The sequence below is a fragment of the Crassostrea angulata genome, chromosome 2 (assembly GCF_025612915.1).
Source record: "Crassostrea angulata isolate pt1a10 chromosome 2, ASM2561291v2, whole genome shotgun sequence".
Classification (NCBI taxonomy): domain Eukaryota; kingdom Metazoa; phylum Mollusca; class Bivalvia; order Ostreida; family Ostreidae; genus Magallana; species Magallana angulata.
In genome coordinates, this window is record NC_069112.1 from 27997277 (window position 1) to 28021306 (window position 24030).

General features: G+C 33.4%; 2 protein-coding genes across 2 annotated transcripts; both read left to right on the forward strand.

Moving 5' to 3' along the window:
• The first annotated feature begins 1072 nt into the window (after positions 1-1072).
• Positions 1073-3355, forward strand: LOC128173255 (uncharacterized). The gene is made up of 2 exons (XM_052838970.1): positions 1073-1160; positions 1570-3355. The coding sequence occupies exon 2, from the start codon at positions 1577-1579 to the stop codon at positions 3236-3238; it is 1662 nt and encodes a 553-aa protein (XP_052694930.1). The 5' UTR covers positions 1073-1160; positions 1570-1576; the 3' UTR covers positions 3239-3355.
• Positions 3356-16495: 13140 nt separating this feature from the next.
• On the forward strand, positions 16496-22999 carry LOC128170396 (uncharacterized). The gene is made up of 2 exons (XM_052836172.1): positions 16496-16567; positions 20435-22999. The coding sequence occupies exon 2, from the start codon at positions 20442-20444 to the stop codon at positions 22101-22103; it is 1662 nt and encodes a 553-aa protein (XP_052692132.1). The 5' UTR covers positions 16496-16567; positions 20435-20441; the 3' UTR covers positions 22104-22999.
• The last annotated feature ends 1031 nt before the right edge of the window (positions 23000-24030 follow it).

Below are 24030 nucleotides of genomic sequence, written 5' to 3' on the forward strand. Positions count from 1 at the left end.
GTGCATTTAATATGAAAAGTCTCGAGAGTTTCGAATGTCAACATGGTGTGAAAATTCGAAGCGAGTAAAAAACGTTGGTGAAAAGTGTTGATTTCTTCATTAATATGAATTAAATTTTTAGTTGAAAGATATTTACAGCCTCAAACTGGTATGTTTTGGATAATTTAACTGTTATTTCAATGCAATTTCGGAGCGATTCTGCAATGTGTTACAACACTGTACATTATGGATATATGGGAGACATTTCAACTGTGGCGATGCTTGTCTCGAGACCAGTTACTGAGTAGATCATTCTAACTAAGCAGAGTGTAGTGAAATTAATATGTAGGCTTAAAGCTTGGTATATTAAAGTCAACAATACGGTCACGGTGTGTTCACGTATCTGTTTCGTAAATATCCGGTATCATGACATGCAATGTCAACCCGTGCGTGTAGTAAAGTCTAATATATGTTGATGCAAACTCACATTGAGTTTTATCCGCCTAAACGTGAACACCACCTTTCTTTCTTTTTTTTATATTTTGTATATTTCTATGTCTAATCATATTCATTGTATATGCCGATACGCTGCAAAATTTAATAAAATAAATGATGTATATCATGGAATTCTGTGAAGTTGTAACTTGAAACAACCCCACACGTATCTCCCTATCTGTCACTTACAATAGTTACAGTGTGGGGGTTTAGTCATAATCTTCAATTGTATTTATGTACGAAATAAAAGTACATGGACCATCCATCTCCCATGTATTTCATGCTTTTGAAATGCGATATAATAAAGACGCTATAAAATGTTTGCACTGTACTACCATTCTTACGAAAGGTAACATAATATTAAATATTAATAAAAAAAAAAATAAAGGCAAACAAATTTAGCGATAAATATTTGGCAATCTGCAACCAGACTGCTAAAAAAAATGGGGATTTCAAACAAACTGCTATCCTTACAATGTCAGGGGTCTTGTGTCCCGCGGCCACAAATGGATTCAAGACACGCAACGTTGCGAGGATAACAAACTGCCAGATAAAGGCAATTGCGATGAACGGGAAGTTACTCTGATATTGTTTTTTTCGGATTCAGACGTCACAAGCACAGGATCAATCATGTTACGGACACACATACCAGACAGTTAGAGTTTGTGTCATTTCTTGTTAACAAGGTATGTAATCGATCTATAAATACATATTCACTTAAACACCACATAATTTGTTACATAATATAGTTATGCTGATTAAAACATATAATTCTAATTAAATTAGAAATTAAGCTACTTTCGTTTTGAATAAGATATGATCTATTTATTCAAATCAATAAACTGATTAGGTTTGGTTCATTATAAACAAATGATTTATAAACTTAGGTATATTTTTTGAATATATGTCATGATCTGTATTAACGTCCGGCATAAAAAAAATTAGTCTAAAAGAGTGGTTTAGGTGAATTTTAAGTAAAAATCGATAAAATTCATTTTATACACATACAATCATTAATATACAAGTATGTATGAAATCTTTTATCTTTATAATTGAAAAAAAAAACAGCCATATGTATTTGATTTTTTTTCGTAGAAGAACCATGGATCCTTTTTTTAGTGGCCAAGATGTGCCCCGATGTGACCTTTGTGAGACTGCCATAGTACACAGCTACTGTGACTTTTGCCATGTCAACCTGTGCAAGCCCTGCATCGGAGAGCATATCTTAGATGAATACGACAAACATAAAATAGTCCTATTCCAGAAACGAAGATCAACCCTCATTTATCCGAAATGTGGAACACATCAACACAAAATTTGTGAATTACAGTGTGAAGATTGCAACATTTTTGTTTGTTCTTCCTGTACTGCATCAAAACAGCACAAAGAACATAACTTCATAGAAGTAACAGAAGTTTACAAGGCACAGAAAGAAGTAATTAAAAAAGACACAAAAGAGTTGAAGAATAATATTTCCCCTACGTACGAAGAAATTGCTCTTGACTTGGAAAAACAGCTTGCCAACATGGATGGAGAATATGAGGAACTTGCAACAACAATTTCCAAGCAAGGAGAGCAATGGCACAAAGAAATCGACATCATCATCAACAAAATGAAATCCGAAATCGGCGAGATAAAAGTAAAACACAGAGACATTTTAAAGAAACATTTAGATGAAATCAAACAGATTCAATCTCTCATAACACAAACGTTTCTGGCTTTAAGGAAAATTGAGAAGTCCACTGATATGTTTCCTACCATTGAATACAGCTCTAAGATCAGAGAGTTCCGAAAACGTCCACCGAAGGTTCAGGTATCCCCTCCAAAATTCATTCCAAAACCAATAGCCCAAGAAAATCTGTATAGTTTGTTTGGACAGATCACTTGTTTATCTACTGCTATTGTAGAAAGTGTCTTGTTGCAAAACCAATCAAACACTTCAAACAAAGAACTACTGGATGAACCGAAGCTTGTTGCCACAATACAGAATGGGTATGAAAGTCTGCGCAGCGTTTCTTGTCTTGATGAAGACAAGATATGGATGAGTGGGCTGACTAAGGAAATCAAATGTTTTAACATCAAAGGTGTCTTACTTCAGACAATCGAACAAACGTCAGGATTGTTTCCTAATGATATAGCTCTAGACAGTGATGGGGATCTTTTATACATTAATGTGGCAACACAGACAATTATTAAAGTAAAAAAAGGACAGACAAAAGTTTTTATCAAATTGCAGGGTTGGATGCCACTAAACCTGTGTGTCACCTCAATTGGTGGTCTACTGGTTACCATGTGCAGTGCTGATGAATCTTTATCCAAAGTTGTCCGCTACTCGGGATCTAAAAAGATACAAACAATTCAATATGACAAAGACGGTAAATCTCTGTACTCGGGGAATGCTGTCATTAAATACATCACTGAGAACAGAAACCATGACATTTGTGTAGCTGACTGTTCGGCTGCTGCTGTAGTGGTGGTCAATCAGGACGGGAAACTCAGATGGAGATACACCGGTCATCCCTCAGCTACCAAGAATAAACCATTTGATCCAAAAGGTATCACAACAGACAGTCAGAGTCGTATCCTGACATCAGACTTTGACAACCATTGTATCCATATTCTGGATCAAAATGGACAATTTCTCCTTTACATTGATAATTGTGATCTGAAGAATCCTTGGGGTTTGTGTACGGACAATAATGACAATCTGTATGTGTGTGAATTTTTCAAGAGCATCGTAAAACAAATCAAATATTTAGGGTAGACTATCCATTCTTAAAATATGATTTAAAATCTGATGTAATATGCGATGTAAACCAAACGAAAGTTTCCTTTTTCTGAGAACATGTACATTGTATTTCATTCAATTTTTCTTTCCCTACTTGTGTAGCAATATACCTTCATCACCTGCATATGGTGTTTTTTGTCTCTCAGTTGATTCGATACGCAAGGGTATTCTCTTCGTATGAAGAGTTTCTAAGACGAAGCAAGCTACTGACAAACAAGTTGATAAAACAGGACTATCAACAGTCTCGCTTGAAGTCATCTTTTCGTATATTCTATGATCGATACAACGACCTTGTCAGCAAATACAATCTTCCACTGGGTCGCATGCTGACTGACGTTCTTCATTCTAATCGTTAGACCATAATTAATCACCTAATTGTCTTCGAACTTTTCCAATTTTGTTTCCCGATTACGACAAAGAGCACACGGCGGGTGAGACCGGTCAGCAGAGGATGCTCACTCCTCCCAGGCACTTATCCTACCTCTATCTATTTGTAGGTCTGTGTTGCTCTGCTTTGAATTTGTATTTCGTTTAATGGATTTTTGAGATCGTTCACGGTTTGTTGTCATTTTTTAATTTATCATTTCAAGATTTTCTTTTTAAAGCAGAAAGTAATTTCTTGGTCAGTGTTGAGCTCTATATAATATTCAACTATTGTACCATAACGGATTAACATTGCGTGTATGTAATATACAACCATGTACCATATTGGGTGCATGTAATATACATGTATACATTTTCGAGTGTCTTTGCCTGTGATTACACTACCAATTACATTGTATATACTTATCAATTTTCCCTTCTTGATACTTTCGATTTTGCAGAGTGTGATCCGTTTCATAGGTGATTGAGGACAGGACCGATCCTTCCGCCCCCCCCCCCCCCCCCCCACAATCATACCACCCGCGGGACTTTACCTTTTTTAAATTAAAATATTCGGTTTTCATATATTTTAATCTAATTTATTCATTCATTGTCCAAAATTACCTAAAACAAACATTAAAAAAAACCCAGACCTTCTGTGTACATGTATTTGATACAAGAAGGCTGCTAAATTCGTCCATCTAGAATCAACGAAAATAAGGGTTTATCGCAAGGAAGATAACTCGTAACATTAATTATTTTATTTTCTCTACTATGTCTTCCATTGCAATACACTCAGTATGAATGCCTTATTTTTAGATTCTCCAGTACATAGGCAATTTCGCCACATATGATTCTCATATGTATTGCCTTTCATATGAGAATCATATGATAATCATATGTGTATCACATGCATATCGAATCATATGATACTGAGTATCATATGTGACAGATCATATGAGAATCATATGAACGCTCATATGTGAATCATATGAAGCAATATACATATGATTCACATATGAAAATTCCTTCATTTGATGATCATATGTATAACACAAGTGTAATCATATGAGAATCATATGAAAGAAATCTGTAAATAATTTCATAATATTTTTTTAATGTTTATAAAACTATTTTTTTTTTGCATATTATCAATATAATCAAATTTGAACAACATTTTTTAATGTTTACAAATGCTGTAACGTTGTATAAGCCGTATTTAGGTTTAATGTAGAATAATTACACAGCTACATGTAACGTTATGCATGTAGTACATGTGTGTTGGAAGACATGCGTGTTAAAAGAATTAGTTTTAAAATATATGTTTACGTACACATTTATCCTTTTTGAAACGAATAAGTAACCATGAGAAAAAAATCAATTCATCCAAAAAAAGAAAATAGAATCTCATTCCGGGAATTGAACCGGAATCGGTTTAAAATTTGTTTTGTCATATACGTCACATTTTACGTCACCAGAAGCAGAGGATGGGATGAGAGCGATTTTTAAAGTATGTAAGATTATCATTATCCTATCCTAAATCATTAACTTAAAGTTTATTTTGCACAACAGATTTATTCAATCTGATCGTCATAAATTTCCTATTCACTCACCGTATCGATAATTATATATGTATGTGAGAATATCGGTACACACTTTGGGCCATGGGCGTAATATTGTAGCACAAACATTATTAATTAAGAGGATCAATCTGATGTGCAATTCATATCTTTGATAGATGTATGTTACAGTTATCAGTTTATCTGTTAAACTTCGTTATATAAACAAACATCAAAAATGAAAGTAGAGAAACAAAGATCGACTACCTAACAGCTGCCTAAGGGGAATGTTGGGTTAAAATGACGCAGAGCTACATAAAGGAAAATTTTTATTCATGTCGTCGCTTCAACTGCCTGAAACCTTCTCTGACATACTGTAATTGATGCAATAATTAAATGTTAAATAGCGAAATGTCAAATTGAATCCGAATTTTCCCGTTTAGCAACAGACAATTATAGAATTGTTTGTGTTTAACACTTTATGTTTTTATGTTTTAAAAGAAAACAAAGCAGAGAAAATCAGCAGTAATAAAGCCCAATTAAAGACGCACACAACACAGTAGGTGATTGTTATGGACAGGAAAAAAAGCAAAACTCACAGGATTGAATGATAATGTGTAGGATGAAATGATTGATCAACAGAAATCATCATGCAGAACTCATGCAGATATTGTATAGTCGGGTAAATATTCTGATATGTAAATATGATATGTATTGCAAGTAAATTTATTGATTGATATTTCCTTTATGAATTTATACATCTTATTTATAACTTGCATTTCTGTCACCAATGCAAAATGCAAAACATTCACAGTGTCAGTAAAAATATTCAGTATAATATATAAAATTGATCACGATTTTACTATTTTTTATTATGAAAATGGTCACTCAGTGACTCTTTAAGATATACTTATTGTTGGGCTTATTAAAACGTTTATTTTTTAGGGTTTTTGATTGCTAAGTGCTCACCAGAAAGCATGTTTCAACTGAGTAAAACTGCACACAAAGATATACAGTAAAACACGCTTATAACGAAGTCCCAGGGACGGGCAATTTAGCTTCGTTATAAGCGTAATTCGTTATATCCGTCAAGTTTACAACATGAAATAGAGACTTGGGGAATGAAATTCACTTCGCTGTAAGCGTCAATTCATTATAAGCGTGCTCGCTATAACCGTGTTTTACTGTATACACACATTCTGGGTTTCAAAGGATTTCAAAGGTAGCATATTTGTCAACTTTATGATAACTGTAAATTGCATTACAAGTTCATAACATTCCATTCATGGTAAATTAAAGCACTACTTGTATTTTAAAGAACCAGTAACATTGTATTATTTTTAACGTGAATACTTTGAGATGTTTTGAAAAGATCATGTGTGTTGATCTTTTAAATTTACTTTTAATTTAAGAATAGTTAGGCACCACTATGTTCAGTAATTGTTCAATTATTTATTTTAGTAAATTGTTGAAAAAGGATCATGTGCACTACGATCTTAAGCTTAAAAGTGACCTGATTATTCTGAGGGATTCATTGGTCCAGACTTTTGATTAAGGTAAGTATTATATGGCTGCTATCAAAAAAATTGTTTTTTTCATTCAGTTCCAAATAAATTCAAGAGTTATTGAGAGATTCAAGATCATGAGCATATGCAAAGGTCATTAAAAATAAACTAATAAAGTCTACTATCTTTCAGGTGAATTGCTTTATTCTCATTTATAATAAGTAGATTTAAAAATGTATGGATTCATGAATACCTGTATTGTACATAATGAAATACACTTAGTCTATAATTTTTAAAATATTTTTTCATCATTTTGAAGGGACCATACATATATTCTAAAGAAAATTTAGTCAGCAATCAAGGAGATACTGAAGAATTATTAAGAGATACTTATTTTTAGAAGATTCTGGCCATTATTCCATTTCATGACCATGGACAGCAAGCAGATAAACAAGAGAGCAGGACTAAACACGTGAAATTCTCCAGTTCAGCTGAGAGATTTCTAAAGAAGCGCTGGACATTGCTTTTACTAAATTTTCAGCTTTGTTATATACACTTTAATGAGTTTGGTATATTTACTCATGATATGACCTCATTGGTATACATGACAGTACTTATACATTTATGAAATCAAATGTCCAATAATTTGTATTCTTAAGTAGAATATATGTATCGACAAATGCTAATAACTTGTTTTTCTATATTTTTTTTATAATTTAATTGTGTGCACTGTGTAAAATAAGCTATTTCTTTGTATGGAAAAATAAGTCATTTGAGGGATAGATCTGTAGAATAATATGCTTGTGCCTACAAACTTTAGAAATATATTGATAAATTTTATCGAATGCAGAAATACCTTATTTTCTGTGTGCACAAGTGTATATTTTCCTTTTGATAAATTTGAAAAAAACCCACATATGTTTCATATTTACATATGATGCCCCTTTCATATGATTCTCATATGAAAATAACTTCCAACACACATAAAAGTTTCATATGTTAATCATATGAAAGGGCTATCATATGTAAATCATATGTGAATCATATGTGCATCATATGATTTGTTACATATGATACACATATGATGCCCATTTTTAATGATCTCATATGAAACAAATCATATGATCCACATATGATTCACATATGTTAATCATATGTGGCGAAGTTGCCTGTGTACCAAAGACAATAAATAAGTTTTCACTTCTTCGCGGCTTAATTAGAATTCATACTTCTAATGAATTGTACTTTTTTCGAGTTTGCCATGCAATTTCGTAAATTTCTTACATTTTTACTGTTCTAGAGTACACTCAGAACTTCTCTGTTTAAGAGCGGAGTTATCTTCCTTGCAATAAACCCTCACTTCCATGAATTCTAGATAGATCGGTTCAAAACTTGCAACTTGTCGGTGAAAATTGTCATGTTTACCCAATAAATGTATTTACACGAGCAGGCATGCAGATATTCAGTGAAGGGACTTATCGGGCACCGACAAGAGGTCACTGGTTTACTTGTACATGTAGATGTAGTTTGATAGTACATTTCAACAAATATTCATCGGAAGAGCTTCTCGGCTGGCAGACGAAGTTAGCAACCTTCTTGTATTATATACATGTAGAGGGTCTGATTTTTAAAAAATGTTTGTTTTGGTAATTTTGTGCAATGAATGTATAAATTAGATTAGAAATATGTCATAACAGGATAATTTTTTTTTTAAAAAGGAAAATAAGTCCTGGGGGTCTATAAACTGGTGGGGGGGGGTGGGGGTGGGGGGGGGGAGTTGGAAAGGGGGGGGGTCGATACCGTCCTCAAGCACCTGTGATTTTCCGGATCACCACACTGTGGTTTGCGTATCTATATTTTATCTATATTTTAAAATCTAATCGTACGATGGCATAAATTATATAAATATAAGTTATAAGGAATCATTCTTTGAATATTATGAGGTGATAATTTTAGTCTGGACGTGATCAAATCTATCATAAAGCCCTTTGGGCTGTATTTGATCTGATCACGTCCTGCCCGAAATTATCACCATAATACTCAAAGAATGATTCCTTGTTCCTTAAAGCATTACATGTATATATGTAATATAAAACTATTGTATCATATCAGGTTAGTATTGCATGTGTGTAATGTTCAGTTCTAGTACCATATAGGTAAAGCTTTGTAAGGTACATGTCTGTAATATGCAACTTTTGTAGCTCCACAGCTTAACTGACAAATAACATGTTATATATCAGGAAAGAGGTGAACGTAGATTTTCAAAAATATTAGAATTTGTCTTAAATTGCAACAGTTATTTTGATATAACTTTCATTTTAGATGTACACCACAAGTAAAACTATACCTAAACTACTGGTATGCGACGTTTGATGTCAAGAACAATTATACTCTCTAATTCTAGATATTCATGTCGCATGTTTTCTCACATCATATACTTAAGTATATATTGTTTCGCCCTGTGCATTAAAAGTCGAAACGTTTCATACGCGGGTTGAACAAACCCTAGAGGCCTGTAATAATACATATAACACAGCCTTTGATTCTTATTGCGCATCCCTTTCTGGTAATCATCGACTTCATGAATGACGTTGAATTTGATGTGTCTTCCATTTCCATTTTTCGGGTATGACGTGAAATGATTGCATCGAAGTCAACTTGGTATACATACAGCTGGCGCAAACTGACGAACAATTTATAAGAGACAACTGTATAGACAGCGAGCGATTTGTTAACAGTATGTCGGGTTTCTTTATCCAAGAGTTAAATTTAGCAGGCTATTGATTCCAAGACACCAGGATCTCTACTGTTCATTTTTTTTCTTTCTTTTAAAATATAATATAAAAAATTGTCACTTGTGTGTACTTTCTGAAAATCCTACGAGTAAAAAGTACCAGTTATAGGTTCTTCAGCAAAGTCTTTTAATTTGTAGACGGGTAAACCTTGACTACGGTATATCTAACTAACCTTTAAATGTCCCCCGTCCATTTTGGTCGTATTCTTTTTGAAATGTCCGTCGCAAATGAGATATTTTAACTTTATCACCGACTTTGAATTCATAATGTTTCTTTTTTTCTGCTATTTTAGAGTTTTTATATTTTTTTTGACACAGCACCAGCTCTTTTGTTCCTTTGTAAATAAGCTCTAGAACGAATCTCCTCTTCGTTCTCTTTAGTCCCAGATGCAGGAGTTAGGCCCCCTAAAGGACAGAAAGGAGTGTTATTGATGCCATGGGTAACTGCTCAAATAGTGTAAACATACGCTGCAATCTGTTTTCCAAATTTTGAGTGCTCCTTTCTGCAAAATTACTTTTTGTTTCATTTTCCGTAAAAATTTGGTGTACGCCTTCCTTTTTTAAAAACGAGGACACCCACCGAGTTTTAAATTCACTTCCTTTATCGGTTCTAAACACGTTGGGTTTTCTTCCATCAGCAAAAATCCGTTCTAAAGCTACTATTACATCCGACGCCGTTTTTTGTTTCAAAGGAGCTGTAAATACATATCTTGAAAATATTTCTTGCAAAACCATAATATACTATATCTCTTAATTTTCTTTGGATATGTATCGCATGTCTTGTAAATCAACATCCCATATGGTGTCTATAGAATCGGTTAAAATGTGACGTCTGGGAAATTTTCTCTGAACTCTCTTTTGAAGCGAATACGGTTCTAAATCTAACAAAAAGTCTTTAATACCCTTTAAACCAATTTTTTGTTTCCCTTCTTTTTTCACAAATTGATACAATTTGTAAGGACCTGCAAAAGACGCAGCATGTTCCACGTTCGTCCACATGTTTTTCAAGTACCGTCGTTGTTCCTCGGTCAACACCAAACTTTTACATCTCTTTTTAAATTCACACAGTCTTTTTAAAAATAAATAAAAATAATCTATGATTAAACATTTTTATTATAGTACAAAATTTATGATAAGATAGCAGTCACATCATATTGATACAAAAGAAAGTTTTGTACATGATTTAATAAAATATTTCTTTTATCAACTTTACATGTATTTAAAAATTTTTTTTTAGCATGTTACATACACAATTAACAAAGATAAATACATAAATATATCACTAAAGACAAAGGGTACTTTGAGCACAATGAATCTTTGGTTTTTTTTTTCACAATATAATAGTTATTTGGATTGCAACGTGGACATTGCAAAAACCCCGTTTGATTCTGATTACTTTTGCAATCCTCGCAGAACTTTTGATTTAGTCTTTTAGTAGATCTAAAATCTTCTCAACATCAGGTATAATTTTTTTTGAATTCCCACTTCTTGAACGCAATAGAGGATCCAAACACAGAACTTGCGGTGGTGGTGGTGCCACCCTCCTTGGTGCCTTTGGTGGGACTGGCAGTGGCAATGGGTGCCCTTGGTGGGACTGGTAGTGGTAGTGGGTGCCTTTGGTGGGAATGGCGGCGGTAGTGCCACCCTCTCGGGTCTCCTTGGCGGGAACAATAACATTTACCCACATACAAAAACTCAGATTTATACGTAACAGTCAAAATGTTTCACTAATTAAAAAACCAAACAGTACATAGTCTAAGTTCACTTGCCCTTTAATAATAACTTTATTATTTTATTCAATATAGGCAACAAAATCATCTCTGTCTGTTGAATTCTTCTTCTAAAATGGGTTCTATCAATATTAATGGCATAATGCATCCATTCACCTTTCATATCTTCGTATGGAACTAACAGGGTGTGAACCGTTATTGTTAAACTGAGCTTTTTTCATTGATAACTTTGTCTGTATTGCATTCATCGTGTTTCATATCAGGTGCTCACTGGGGCATAACTCTACGTTTAAATAAAATTTCTTTAGTTCCCCAGCTGTCAGCAAAATCGTAACCGTTTTAGGGTTACCTCTCTAAAATCTTTTATACAATCTTTCTTATTGTCAAACCAACGACTCTCATTCAATGTCCACGTTTTGGGTTTTTTTTCATCTTTTTTCAATGCACTCCATGCTATAATTTTCTACTAAAGATAGAAATGAAATTATAAACATATAATTTAATATTTAACACTAAGTAATTTGACGGCTACTTCTATTCAAATAGCCCTTCAATTCGAAAAGAAAAATGAACTCGCCTTAAGAATCGCGTAGACAAGTATTTTGAAATATGGATATTTAATATGTAATAGAATCGATGGTTATTTGTTTTTTTTAAAAAGGTATTCTTAGTTTTATTGGTAAAGATTAATTCGAACTAAAAGTCATATTTAGACAATTCAGTAAAAATCAGTAAAAAGTTAAAGAAAATAGTATAAATGTATTTTTTTACTGCCGTCATAAGCGCGGATTAAAAAAACACAATCTACTAGAGGGTATTTTTAGAAAAGTAAATTTATAGAGGTCGTGTTTTCATTTGAGGATTGAATATAGAGGTGATGGTATAGCTATTTAGAGAAAATGTTCTGTACAGAGCTTGTTTGTTTTCGTTATATTTAGAAAGGTATTGTTATAGAGTTTGCATAGAAACATATTCATTATAGAGTTGATTACTATACCAGATAATGAGCATGCGCGAAAAAAAAGATTTTTAGTTTATTCATTTATCTAAAAACAATTATGTCATTATGGATTGTCAAGGAGTGCAGTACACATGGAAAATACCATCTGACGCTATTATCTCCCTTGCTGAAAGAATGGATCACCGTATCGGTTCATCGAAAACGAATTATCCATTATTTCATATAGAAATACAAATATACATCTCGATGTTTAAAAAATATAAACATTTATCTTTTCAAAGTGCGTTAAGAGACATGATGTAAAAAAATGTTGTTGTACACTCATAACGCACTTTAAAAAAGTATTTTAAAGTGCGTTGATTTGGACCACAATTTTACGCACTTTGTATACATTTTTCAAATTGCGTTAATTTTGTCCCAAATTTATTCAAAGTGCGTTGCCACAAGGCTTAAAGCTTGGTTATAAACATGTTTTCAATACTGTGTGTCGATGTATCTACTTCATAAATGTCCGATATTACATGCAATGTCAGGGACGAACATACGTCCCTGTCAATGTCAACCGGTGAACGCACGGGTCAAAGTATAGTATTAATCTATTTAATGTAGGTCCCTACTTAGGATTTTTGTGGTTAGATGGTTTTTTTTCATTTATCAAGTAGAATAATACATAATGTAATTAAAAAAAATGTCCCAACAATACATGTCTGAACTATTAACTTTTATTACTAGAGTCTCCAGAAGATGATTACCCCTTCTTAGATCATATGATTTCAACCAACATCGTTCACTTGCCCTTTAATAACTTTATTATCGTATTCAATACAGGCAACAAAATCATCTCTGTCTGTTGAATTCTTCTTCTAAAATGGGCTCTATCAATATTAATGGCATAATTCATCTATTCACCTTTCATATCTTCGTATGGAACTAACAGGGTGTGAAACGTTATTGTTAAACTGAACTTTTTTCATTGATAACTTTGTCTGTATTGCATTCATCGTGTTTCATATCAGGTGCTCACTGGGGCATAACTCTACGTTTAAATAAAATTTCTTTAATTTCCCAGCTGTCAGCAAACTCGTAACCGTTTCGGGTTACCTCTCTAAAATCTTTTATACAAACTTTTTTATTGTCAAACCAACGACTCTCATTCAATGTCCACGTTTTGGGGTTTTTCTCATCTTTTTTCAATGCACTCCATGCTATAATTTTCCATTTGTACTGCACTCCTTGACAATCCATAATGACAAAATTGTTTTTACATAAATGAATAAACTAAAACTCTTTTTTTTTCGCGCATGCTCATTATCTGGTATAGTAATCAACTCTATAATGAATATGTTTCTATGCGAACTCTAAAACAATACCTGTCTAAATATAACAATAACAAACAAGCTCTGTACAGAACATTTTCTCTAAATAGCTATACCATCACCTCTATATTCAATCCTCCAATGAAAACACGACCTCTATAAATTTACTTTTCTAAAAATACCCTCCAGGAGACCCCAATAGTTACGTCATCGCCCTAAACCTCTACCTCTATAAGGGCCAATATGCAGCAGAGAGAGAGAGAGAGAGAGAGAGAGAGAGAGAGAGAGAGAGAGAGAGAGAGAGAGAGAGAGAGAGAGAGAGAGAGAGAGAGATTAACGTCAGTCGGTTATTCCGTTTGATATTACCTTTTCTATTATTGTACATTTTCTAATACAAGCAATAAGAAGCCTCCGACACCCCCATCCCTCAGCAAACACAATTATTCCTCGAACCCTCTCCAAACTCTTGGGGGTTTTTTTAATCCGCGCTTATGACGGAAGTTAAAACAATATATTTATACTATTTTCTTTAACTTTTTACTGATTTTTACTGAATTGTCTAAATATGACTTTTAGTTCGAATTAATCTTTACCAATAATACTAAGAATACCTTTTTAAAAAACAAATAACCATCGATTCTATTACATATTATGTATCCATATTCCAAAATACTTGTCTACGCGATTCTTAAGGCGAGTTCATTTTTCTTTTCGAATTGAAGGGCTACTTGAATAGAAGTAGCCGTCAAATTACTTAGTGTTAAATATTAAATTATATGTTTATACTTGGCTGAAATGTACATTCAATAATAAAAATAGGATTTCAAAAATGAATATTTTTTTTTTGATTATTCATTTTATAATTTTGTTTTCATAATTTGATGCTTAAAGATTTTCTTTACTCCACATCAGAACTGAAATTTAAATAACGACAGAAATAAACTCAAAAGCTAGCGATCTTATACTTAGACATCATAAACTGGGTAGGAACAACGTTGTTAAATATTACATTCTTAGTTCGTTTAAGGGAAAAAAATGAATTCAAATTGATTGTTTATACTTTTATGTGGTGTTAAATTAAGTTGAACAATCGTCGCTTTATAACCCACGACATTGGGATGGGGAAGAAAAATGATATGCATATGTGCCCTATTGAATCTTTTTGTTTTTCTTTTAAATGGCCATGGCAGGTGCGATAATCTCCTTTAAAAAATTGTTCCATAAATCTATACATTCGTATCTGATCTCTATGATAAATTTGCAAACACAAATTATCAGGCCTCTGGGAGGAACTGAATCCAGTGGTAGGATAAATGTTCTTTTTAGGAAGCTCATGCAGTATGGATCAGTGCATGAGAAACGTCCTTGTCAATACCATCTGACGCTATTATCTCCCTTGCTGAAATAATGGATCGCCGTATCGGTTCATCGAAAACGATTGATCCATTAATATTTCATATAGAAATACAAATATACATCTAGATGTTTAACAAATATAAGAATTTATCTTTTCAAAGTGCGTTAAGAGACATGATGTAAAAAATTGTTGTTGTAAACTCATAACGCACTTTAAAAAAATATTTTAAAGTGCGTTGATTTGGACCAAAATTTTACGTACTTTGAAAACATTTTTCAAATTGCGTTAATTTTGTCCCAAATTTATTCAAAGTGCGTTGCCACAAGGCTTAAAGCTTGGTTATAAACATGTTTTTAATACGGTGTGTCGATGTATCTACTTCATAAATGTCCGATATTACATGCAATGTCAGGGACGAACAAACGTCCCTGTCAATGTCAACCGGTGAACGCACGGGTCAAAGTATAGTATTAATGTATTTAATGTAGGATTTTTGTGGTTAGAGGTTTTTTTTTCATTTATCAAGTAGAATAATACCTATTGTAATAAAAAAGTCCCAACAATACATGTCTGAACTATTCACTTTTATTACTAGAGTCTCAAGAAGGTGAATACCCCTTCTTTGATCACATGATTTCAACCAAAATCATTATTTGGCTCATATTTAAAAAACATCTAAACAAAACAAAGTTTCAAATGTTTTTACTTATCATTCAATCTGTAAGAAAGTAATTATCAATGTGATTATCACCATTTGATTGATTTAAATGAAGTTTTATAATGGAATGTTACAAAAATGCTATTTAAAAATTTTTACATTATTTTGCATTTTTTAACTTATCTTAACAATTTTATGGTTAAACACCATTTTTTAAACTTTAAAATATTAGATTTATGTTTACTGCAACTAAAAAGCATAAAAAAAAAAGTTCTTCATGTGCTTCTTTTTTTGCTACGACCTTTAGAACACACATACCCCCTTATCAAATGCAGTTAAAAAAGTGTCACAAATACAATTCAAAAATATATCAGAAAACAGCATTACATTTCTTTGCTTTGATAAACACGAAAAGTCTTCTCTCAAAACTACATGTATTAAGTACAAATAATTTTTTTGATAAACAGTACCTTTACTCTGCATATATTAACACAAACGTACTAAAATCTCAGTTAAAAAATTCACGATTTCCAACTATTAGACCTATTGAAGATCAAATCCTTTATATACTGGTAAACATTATTTACACTTGACTGGTCCATTAAAATTCGGAATTTAAAAAAAAATAGAACCAAAAAAAAAAACACACCAAAAAACCGCAAATCCGAACAAATATCGTTTTCGATTTTAAAGCTTAATATATCCGCTAAATTGATGACGCTTCTGAGTTGGGATCTACCTTAAATAGATCATTCAGGGGGGAAAAATAAGGGCTAATCATTAAGCGATAAAAAATCGCAATCTGCAACCACACTGCTAAAACGGGGGAATGCAAGCAAACTGCAATCCTCACAATGCCAGGGGTCCTGTTTCCTGCGACCACAAGTGGACTTCAGACACATGACGTTGCGAGAATAACAAAGTACCAGATAACTGCAATAGCGATGAACGGGAAGTAACTCTGATAATATTTTTCATTTCCGATTTAGACGTCACCAGAGCAGGACCAGTCATGTAACGGGCCCACATACCAGACAGATTCTGTAATTTTTTATTAACAAGGTATGTTCTCTATCTTTCATTGCATATTCATTTAACAAACAAACAAATGACTAGTTATGGCGATAAACACAGAAAATTTGAATGAAATAAAAGATTATGCTACTTTCGTTTCAAATTTAATTACATTGTATCTGTTTACTCAATATAATAAAATAGTTAATCAATCCCAACTATATATATATATATAAAGTGAAACAGCATTTTTTTAAAATGTCTCATGATTTGTATGAATGTCCGGCATAAACAGAAAAATAGGCTGAAAAAGGAATGTATTAAATGGAATAAAAAAAAAATAATAAAATCATTTTATACTTACTTTCTTTTTCCTCTTTGTGCCTTCACCGAGGATCTCCATTTATGTCTGTCTGATGACATCTGCTGTACCATGCCCCAAGTCCATCCCTGATTTTTTTATCTCCTTCTCCACTAACCTCCGCGATGTCTCCATCGGCTGCCCTCTGCTTCTTTTTCCAGGTGGAGTCCATCTTAAGGCTGCCCTTAGTATTTCTGTCCTTTTTCAGGACATGGCCAATCAACTTCCATCGTTTTTCTCTTATCTAGCCAGATACGGCAGCTGTTTGGGTTGTCCTTTACATCTCTTCATTGCTGAACATTATTGGCCAGAATATCTTGAAGATCATGAGGAAGCATCTTGATTGAAAGGTATATAGTTTTTGTTTGATAGTGTTTGTTAACTTCCGTGACTTAGAACCGTATAGGAAGACTCCAATTATGTTTGTTTTGAATATCCTGATTTTGGTTTGAGTCCTGATGTTGGTTGACATTCAGATGTTCGGTAGGTTTGCAAAGTTGGCACGGGCTCTTGTTATCCTGCATTGGACATGAAATGGTAGATTGTTCATTGACTCTGATCTTCCTGCCAAGGAATACGTTGTTAGCTGTACCTTTAATATCTTTCTTTGAGTAAATCTTTATTAATTTTGTTTTCTTAAAGTAAATCCACCCTCCTGTGACGTCATACATTTTACATAAACCATAAATTCATTAAAATTCTTGCAAGTAGATTTGTAATTTCTATGTTATGATAGGTGCACATCAAAGCTCAAATCATTGTTTACTTGGAGATATTTAATAAGCATTTTTCATCCTTATATTCGACATAATTCAATAATGACAAAGGGAAATAACTCTTTTCTACTTTTCTCTGAGTGATATATCTAAATGCATTAATTTTTCTAATGTAAACAATTTTTTTTCTTTTTTTTAATTAATTTTAGTTTTCTGGCAAATTAAGCAATAAAATTTAAATAGACAAACAAGTATCCATCCACTTATGTTTAGTTATTAAACAAAAGAAAGTGTGATTTTCAGATGATAATGTTAGCCTTTGGTTTTTATTACCTTACATCTTAAATAGTATGGATACATATATATTCTATTCATTTTTTGATGAAATTCAAGTCCAATAAGTTAAAAAAAAGTTAAGTTTTTAACTTTGAACCCATGATTTTATCGGTACGGAGTTACCTTAACATTGTTATTAAGTCCGATCTGTCTGTTGTATTTGACAAGGTCATCAGTCTTACTTTGGATATCATTATGTCGCTGTGCTAGTAAAACGATGTCATCTGCAAAGTCAGCATCTTCAAGAAACTGTCCAGGATATTCGTTTATTGGCCTGTTGTTGTTGTCATAAGCCAATTTATGCAAAGATCAAAGAGCGGCATTGAGAGCAGGCATACTTGTAGCACTCCTGTTTGGAATTGGAATCTCTCTGACAGTTCTGTTATGCAGATCACCTTTGCGTGTAAGTCCCTATTAAGCATTTGTATGATCTTGTTGGGGATGCCATAATGCATGAGGATCCCCCGTAATGCGGAACGTTGTAAAATGTCAAATGCTTTTGCAAAGTCGATGAAGTAGAAGATAAATAGCGGTGTTTTGCCTCAAGAAAAAATTGATCTGCACACGATTTTCCTTTCCTAAATTCAACTTGCTCTTTGCATAGATAAGTCTTAATCACTGAAACAATTTTAGGATGATTCTGCTTAGTACTTTGCTGGTAACTGACAGCAGCATAATTCCTCTACAGTTATTTATTATTTCACAATGAGACCAACCTTCCAATCATTTGGTGCTGTTTCTGTCTGCATAATGGTTTCCAAGATATCAATTAGAAGTCTGGGTGTAAGCACTTCCTCAGCTTTTTGAATTTCTGCATGAACATGGTCATTCTTTGGGCATTCCGGTTCTTATAAAGTTTGATGGATTGTTTTACTTCCTGGACTATCCGTACGTACATCATTATCGATGTTGACGATGTTCGCCTGTCAACTAGGTCTCTCTTGTCCTTCCGTGCACGTTTTTTTTACTTCTTTGTCCTGTGTTGTGTATTTTTCTTTTTGCTGATATTTTAGCCGGACTGACCTATTTGTAAGTATTCTTTTCTTTGTTTTACGTCTTTGTTCGATTAATTCTGTTGTATTTGTCTCATGTCATTTATTCCTTCTTTTTCTTATTCAACTTAAGTATTTTCTTTCCTGCTTCTATCAGTGGGGTGTTGAACTGTTTACTGTCGAATTCTTGTTTGCTTTCTAGAATGGTGAGATATTTTTTAATCTGTAGTTAAAAAGATTCCATGATGTTTGGATGGTTGATGGTTGAATCTTTGAGTTTGTTCATATCCACTCGGGGAGATGGACATTCCCCTCTCTTCAATTTTCTCAATATTAATTTCAGCTTTACTACGACAAGTGTATGATTACTTCCTATAACAGCCCCTCTTGATGCTCTAACATCCTGCAGTGTTCCTCTCTACCTCTATTTATTAGTACATTGTCTGTTTGGTTCTGTGTGTCACCATCAGGTGAACTCCACGTTAATTTGTGAATGTTCTTGTGTCGAAAGATTGTTCCTCCTATAATAAGGATGTTTTCTTGACAAAAGTCCACAACCATTGTTGTCTATCACACCACAACCATGTTTTCCTATTGTGGATTCCTTCCCTTGGTTGTTTGTGCCAACTTTTGCATTGAGATCATCCAGTATGAGGAAACTGGTGTTTCCTCCACTGCTTTCTGTAAGTTTGCATAAGAGATGTCCTAGTCTTCCTCCTCTTTGTCTTCAGTTGTGAGAAGCAGACTATAATGATCAGTTAGCATACTTCGAATGAAATCTTGCCTAGGGAAGTATATCACTGAATGGATGCCAACCTATTATACACTACGTTAGTTTTATGCTGGGTATTAAGCCTACACCGCTGTTGTGCTGCCCATCATTTCTTCCTGAGTAAAACGTCTGATGACCAGTTGCAAGTTTTCAAGACCGAGCTTTTGTCCATCTTGTTTCACATGTGCCTAATAATTGGATGTTTTACCTCTCCATTTCTTTTAATACTTAGCCAATTTTCATGTCTCGTAGAGGATGCAGACATTACAACTCTACATACTTATTTAGGGGAAGGATGTTCACTATCTGGATGACAGTTTGCTGTTGGGTTTGGAGCCATCTATCATCTCTTCAGTTTCCTGAGTGGCTTCGATCCTACCCGTGTGTCTATAATCCTCGGATTTGGTTTCTGTAGCGATTATACTTTTTGTATGTTGGATTGCTGACCCTAAACACAACCCACTCTGCTCGGATGGCTAGCGGTTTTGTTTTCTGTTGGTGTTTTCCTTCCCTTAGTTACTGGTTCCGCTTATTTAAAGTGTTGCCACTGTAATTCAGCTGCCACAGCATTACCAAGGTCACCAAGATGGAGAGATGTAACATGTGACCTGCTGTCAGAACCTTTTTGAGACATTTTGCAAATACAAAATCAATCCTTTAGTAAGATTGAATATATGAAGTATTTGATCGGTATCATTAAGCAAACAGTCAAAAGTATTTGATTTTTTTGTCTCGTAGAACAACAATGGATCTTCATTCTAGTGCTGAGGATGTGCCCCGATGTGACCTTTGTGAGACTGTCATAGTACACAGCTACTGTGACTTTTGTCATGTCAACCTCTGTAAGCCCTGCATAGGAGAACATATCTCTGATGGATACGACAAACACAAGACAGTCCCTTTCCAGGAACGAGGATCAACCCTCATTTATCCGAAATGTGAAACGCATCAACAAAAACATTGTGAATTACAGTGCAAAGATTGCAGTGTTTTTGTTTGTTCTTTGTGTATTGCAGCAAAACAGCATAAGGGGCATACCTTTGTAGAAATTACCAAAGTTTACAAGACAAAGAAAGAAGTTATTGAAAAAGACATAGAAGAGTTGGAGAATCATATTTCCCCTACATACGAGGAAATTGCACTGGACTTGGAAAAACAGCTTGTTAACGTGGATGAAGGATATGAAAAACTATCAACAACGATGTCCAAACAAGGAGAGCAATGGCACAGAGAAATCGACATCATCATCAACAAAATGAAGTCCGAAATCGGTGAGATAAAAGTAAATCACCAAAACATTTTGAAGAAACATTTAGATGAAATTAAACAAATACAGTCTCTCATTAAACAGACATTTCTGGCTTTGAGGAAAATTGAGAAGTCCAATGATATATCTCATACCGTCCAATACAGCTCTGAGATCAGAGAGTTCCAAAACCTTCCACCCATGGTTCTGGTATCCCTTCCAACATTAATTTCAAAAGCAATAAACTGTGAGGAGCTGTACAGATTGCTTGGATCAATCACCCCATTATCTACTGCTACAGAAGAAAGTGTCTTGTCAGTAAGCCAACCTTACCCTACTTTTAGAGAACTACGGGATGAACCGGAGCTTGTTGCCACAATACACACTGGACATAAAAATCTACGAAGTGTTTCTTGCCTTAATGAAGACACGATATGGACGAGTGGATTGACCAATGATATCAAATGTTTTAACATTGAAGGTGTGCTACTTCAGACAATCAAACACACTTTTGGAAATTTTCCTAATGATATAGCTATAGACAGTGATGGAAATATTTTGTATGTTAATGGAGCAACAGGGACAGTGAATAAAGTTACAAACAGACAGACAAAATTGTTGATATCATTATACGGTTGGGTGCCAGTAAACCTGTGTGTCACCTCTTCTGGGGATATCCTGATAAGCATGTACAGTGCTGAAGTAACTCAATCCAAAGTTGTCCGCTACTCAGAATCTACTGAAAAACAAACAATTCAATATGACAAAGAAGGTAAACCTTTGTACTCAGAGAATGTTAAAATTAAATACATCACTGAAAACAGAAACCATGATATATGTGTAGCTGACTGTGGAGCTGGTGCATTGGTGGTTGTTAATCAGGACAGTACACTAAAATGGAGATACACTGGTCATCCCTTAGTTATCAAGAACAAACCATTTGATCCATGTGGTATCACAGCAGACCGTCAGTGTCGTATCCTGACAGCAGACCTTGACAACCATTGTATCCACATACTGGATAAGCATGGACAATTTCTCCGTTACATTGATAACTGTGATCTGAAGGATCCTTTTGGTTTATGTGTGGACAAAGATGACAATCTGTTTGTGTGTGAAGTTCTCATAGGTAATGTAAAGAAAATCAAATATTTGAGGTAGACATCACCTATCATAGGATGAATCTCTGCCATTTAGTCAATTGAAAGGTGAATGAAATGTAACTGAAAGGTGACTGAATTGCATAGCCATGCCATTCAGTCCCCTTTTCAGGCCATTTAGTTATCATTCAGTCGACTGAATGGCAAAGCTTCATCCTGTGTATTGTTAAAATGTGATATATAATAGGATGTATATCAGTAGAAAGGGAGTACATGTATTTTAGTTATCATCATTTGAATTTTCTATAAAATATTTGTAAAACTGTACATTTAACTAACTTGGTAAATTATTAATTTTATCATTGAACTTTTCATTTATTATAGTAAGGTTTATTTTTCATCGAAGTCTATCTTATCAATAGTTGTTTTTCTTTTTGAATCAAGATCAGAAATATTTTTTTTGGTTTATTAAGTGTTGAGTTCTGAATGTATACAATAAACTTTTTTATTAAATTGGTAAGCATCGTGTGTATGTAATATACAATAAGTGTACCATATTGGTAAGCATTGTATGTATGTGATGTTCAAATATATATTTGGTAAGCGTTGTATCCATGTAATATACAGCTATTTTACCATATCGGTTTACAACTATTGTAACAAAACAGATTAACTGAGAGCGCGGAATTGTTAAGGTGCACTATGAAATAATTACAGATAAAAACTTAATATAGCGTGGCATCTATTATTACAAACAATACAACAAAAAATTGGAAGCAAATAAAATTAACAAAATCGCTTAGAAATTTGTTGAATTAGTCACATTTCGACAAGGCGAACGTATAAAAGTAAAAAGGGACAAGTTTGGAGTCAGCAGATCGTTTGTACTTAGATAACATTGTAAAAACAAACTAGAAATGTATATGTTAGTTCATATTGAATGTACACACAGGGTGTTCAAAGAGATAAAATTTTCAAAGTTATTTTTTTCTCAGAAATTAAGGTTAGTGTTAGCGTAAATAATCTTGAGGATTTAGCAACAGCGTAAAGACATTTTTGACGTCGCATATTGCGCCACATGACAAAACTTGTTACCAATTGTTCATTTTCAAAGGAAAAAAAATAATATATAAACTATAAATAAATTTGAATTTTTCTGTATTGTTTGCCAAAGGGACATTGAAGAAAACATAGAAGTCTTATTTAACCTCAGTGAATAGATTTTAAGTTATAAGTTCTGTCTACACTATTTTGAGACACCCCTCGTAATATCTTCCCCAAAAAGGCTTGGTAATATTTAAACAAGATTATGGAAACATCTTTAAGGTGGTACATGTATTGACATTTGTCGATATTAATGTAGATTATAAAACATTATCATTAAAATACTCGATAATCGGTTTAGAATTTTCAAATTTTACAATATTTAACCAAAAATAGCCTTTAAAAATAATCTGAGTGGTAAAAATTGTGAAAAAACCCCAGTGGGATTCGAACTCATGACAGATAGATTCGTAGTGAACACTCTAACCCACTGCGCTACGCTGTTAAGTGCAATGATGGGAAAGACACTACTTATCTTATTAAACTTTATTTTATTGTTAATTTCGATAAACGTCTCAACATGGAAGTGTCTCATACAACCTTAAGCAATTAAGGTCCAGATTTAGTAAATGATTTCAGAGTGTCTTTTTGATGCTAAAACCATTATGATGTCGTAATTGATTTGAAGAATCTTGTTTCCGAACTTTACGGCTTTAATATAATAATGTAGATAATTAAACAATTAAATATTCAATATAAAATCAAGGGAAAAGTAATCCCGATACCTATAGTTGATACATTTTAAGGAGGAGATCAAGAGTTTGTTAAATTCCGCTTTTAGAAAAACCGAAGGCATTCTATGTTTATTCTATTAGTCAAAAAAGAATAAAACTCTTAATTTGTTCCTCTTTTCCTTTATATTTTAATAAAAATGACAGTTTGAA

What these genes read in the sequence shown, in the direction of transcription:
- LOC128170396 (XM_052836172.1), top strand. Translation starts at nt 20,442, where the DNA reads ATGGATCTTCATTCTAGTGCTGAGGATGTGCCCCGATGTGACCTTTGT.
- LOC128173255 (XM_052838970.1), top strand. Translation starts at nt 1,577, where the DNA reads ATGGATCCTTTTTTTAGTGGCCAAGATGTGCCCCGATGTGACCTTTGT.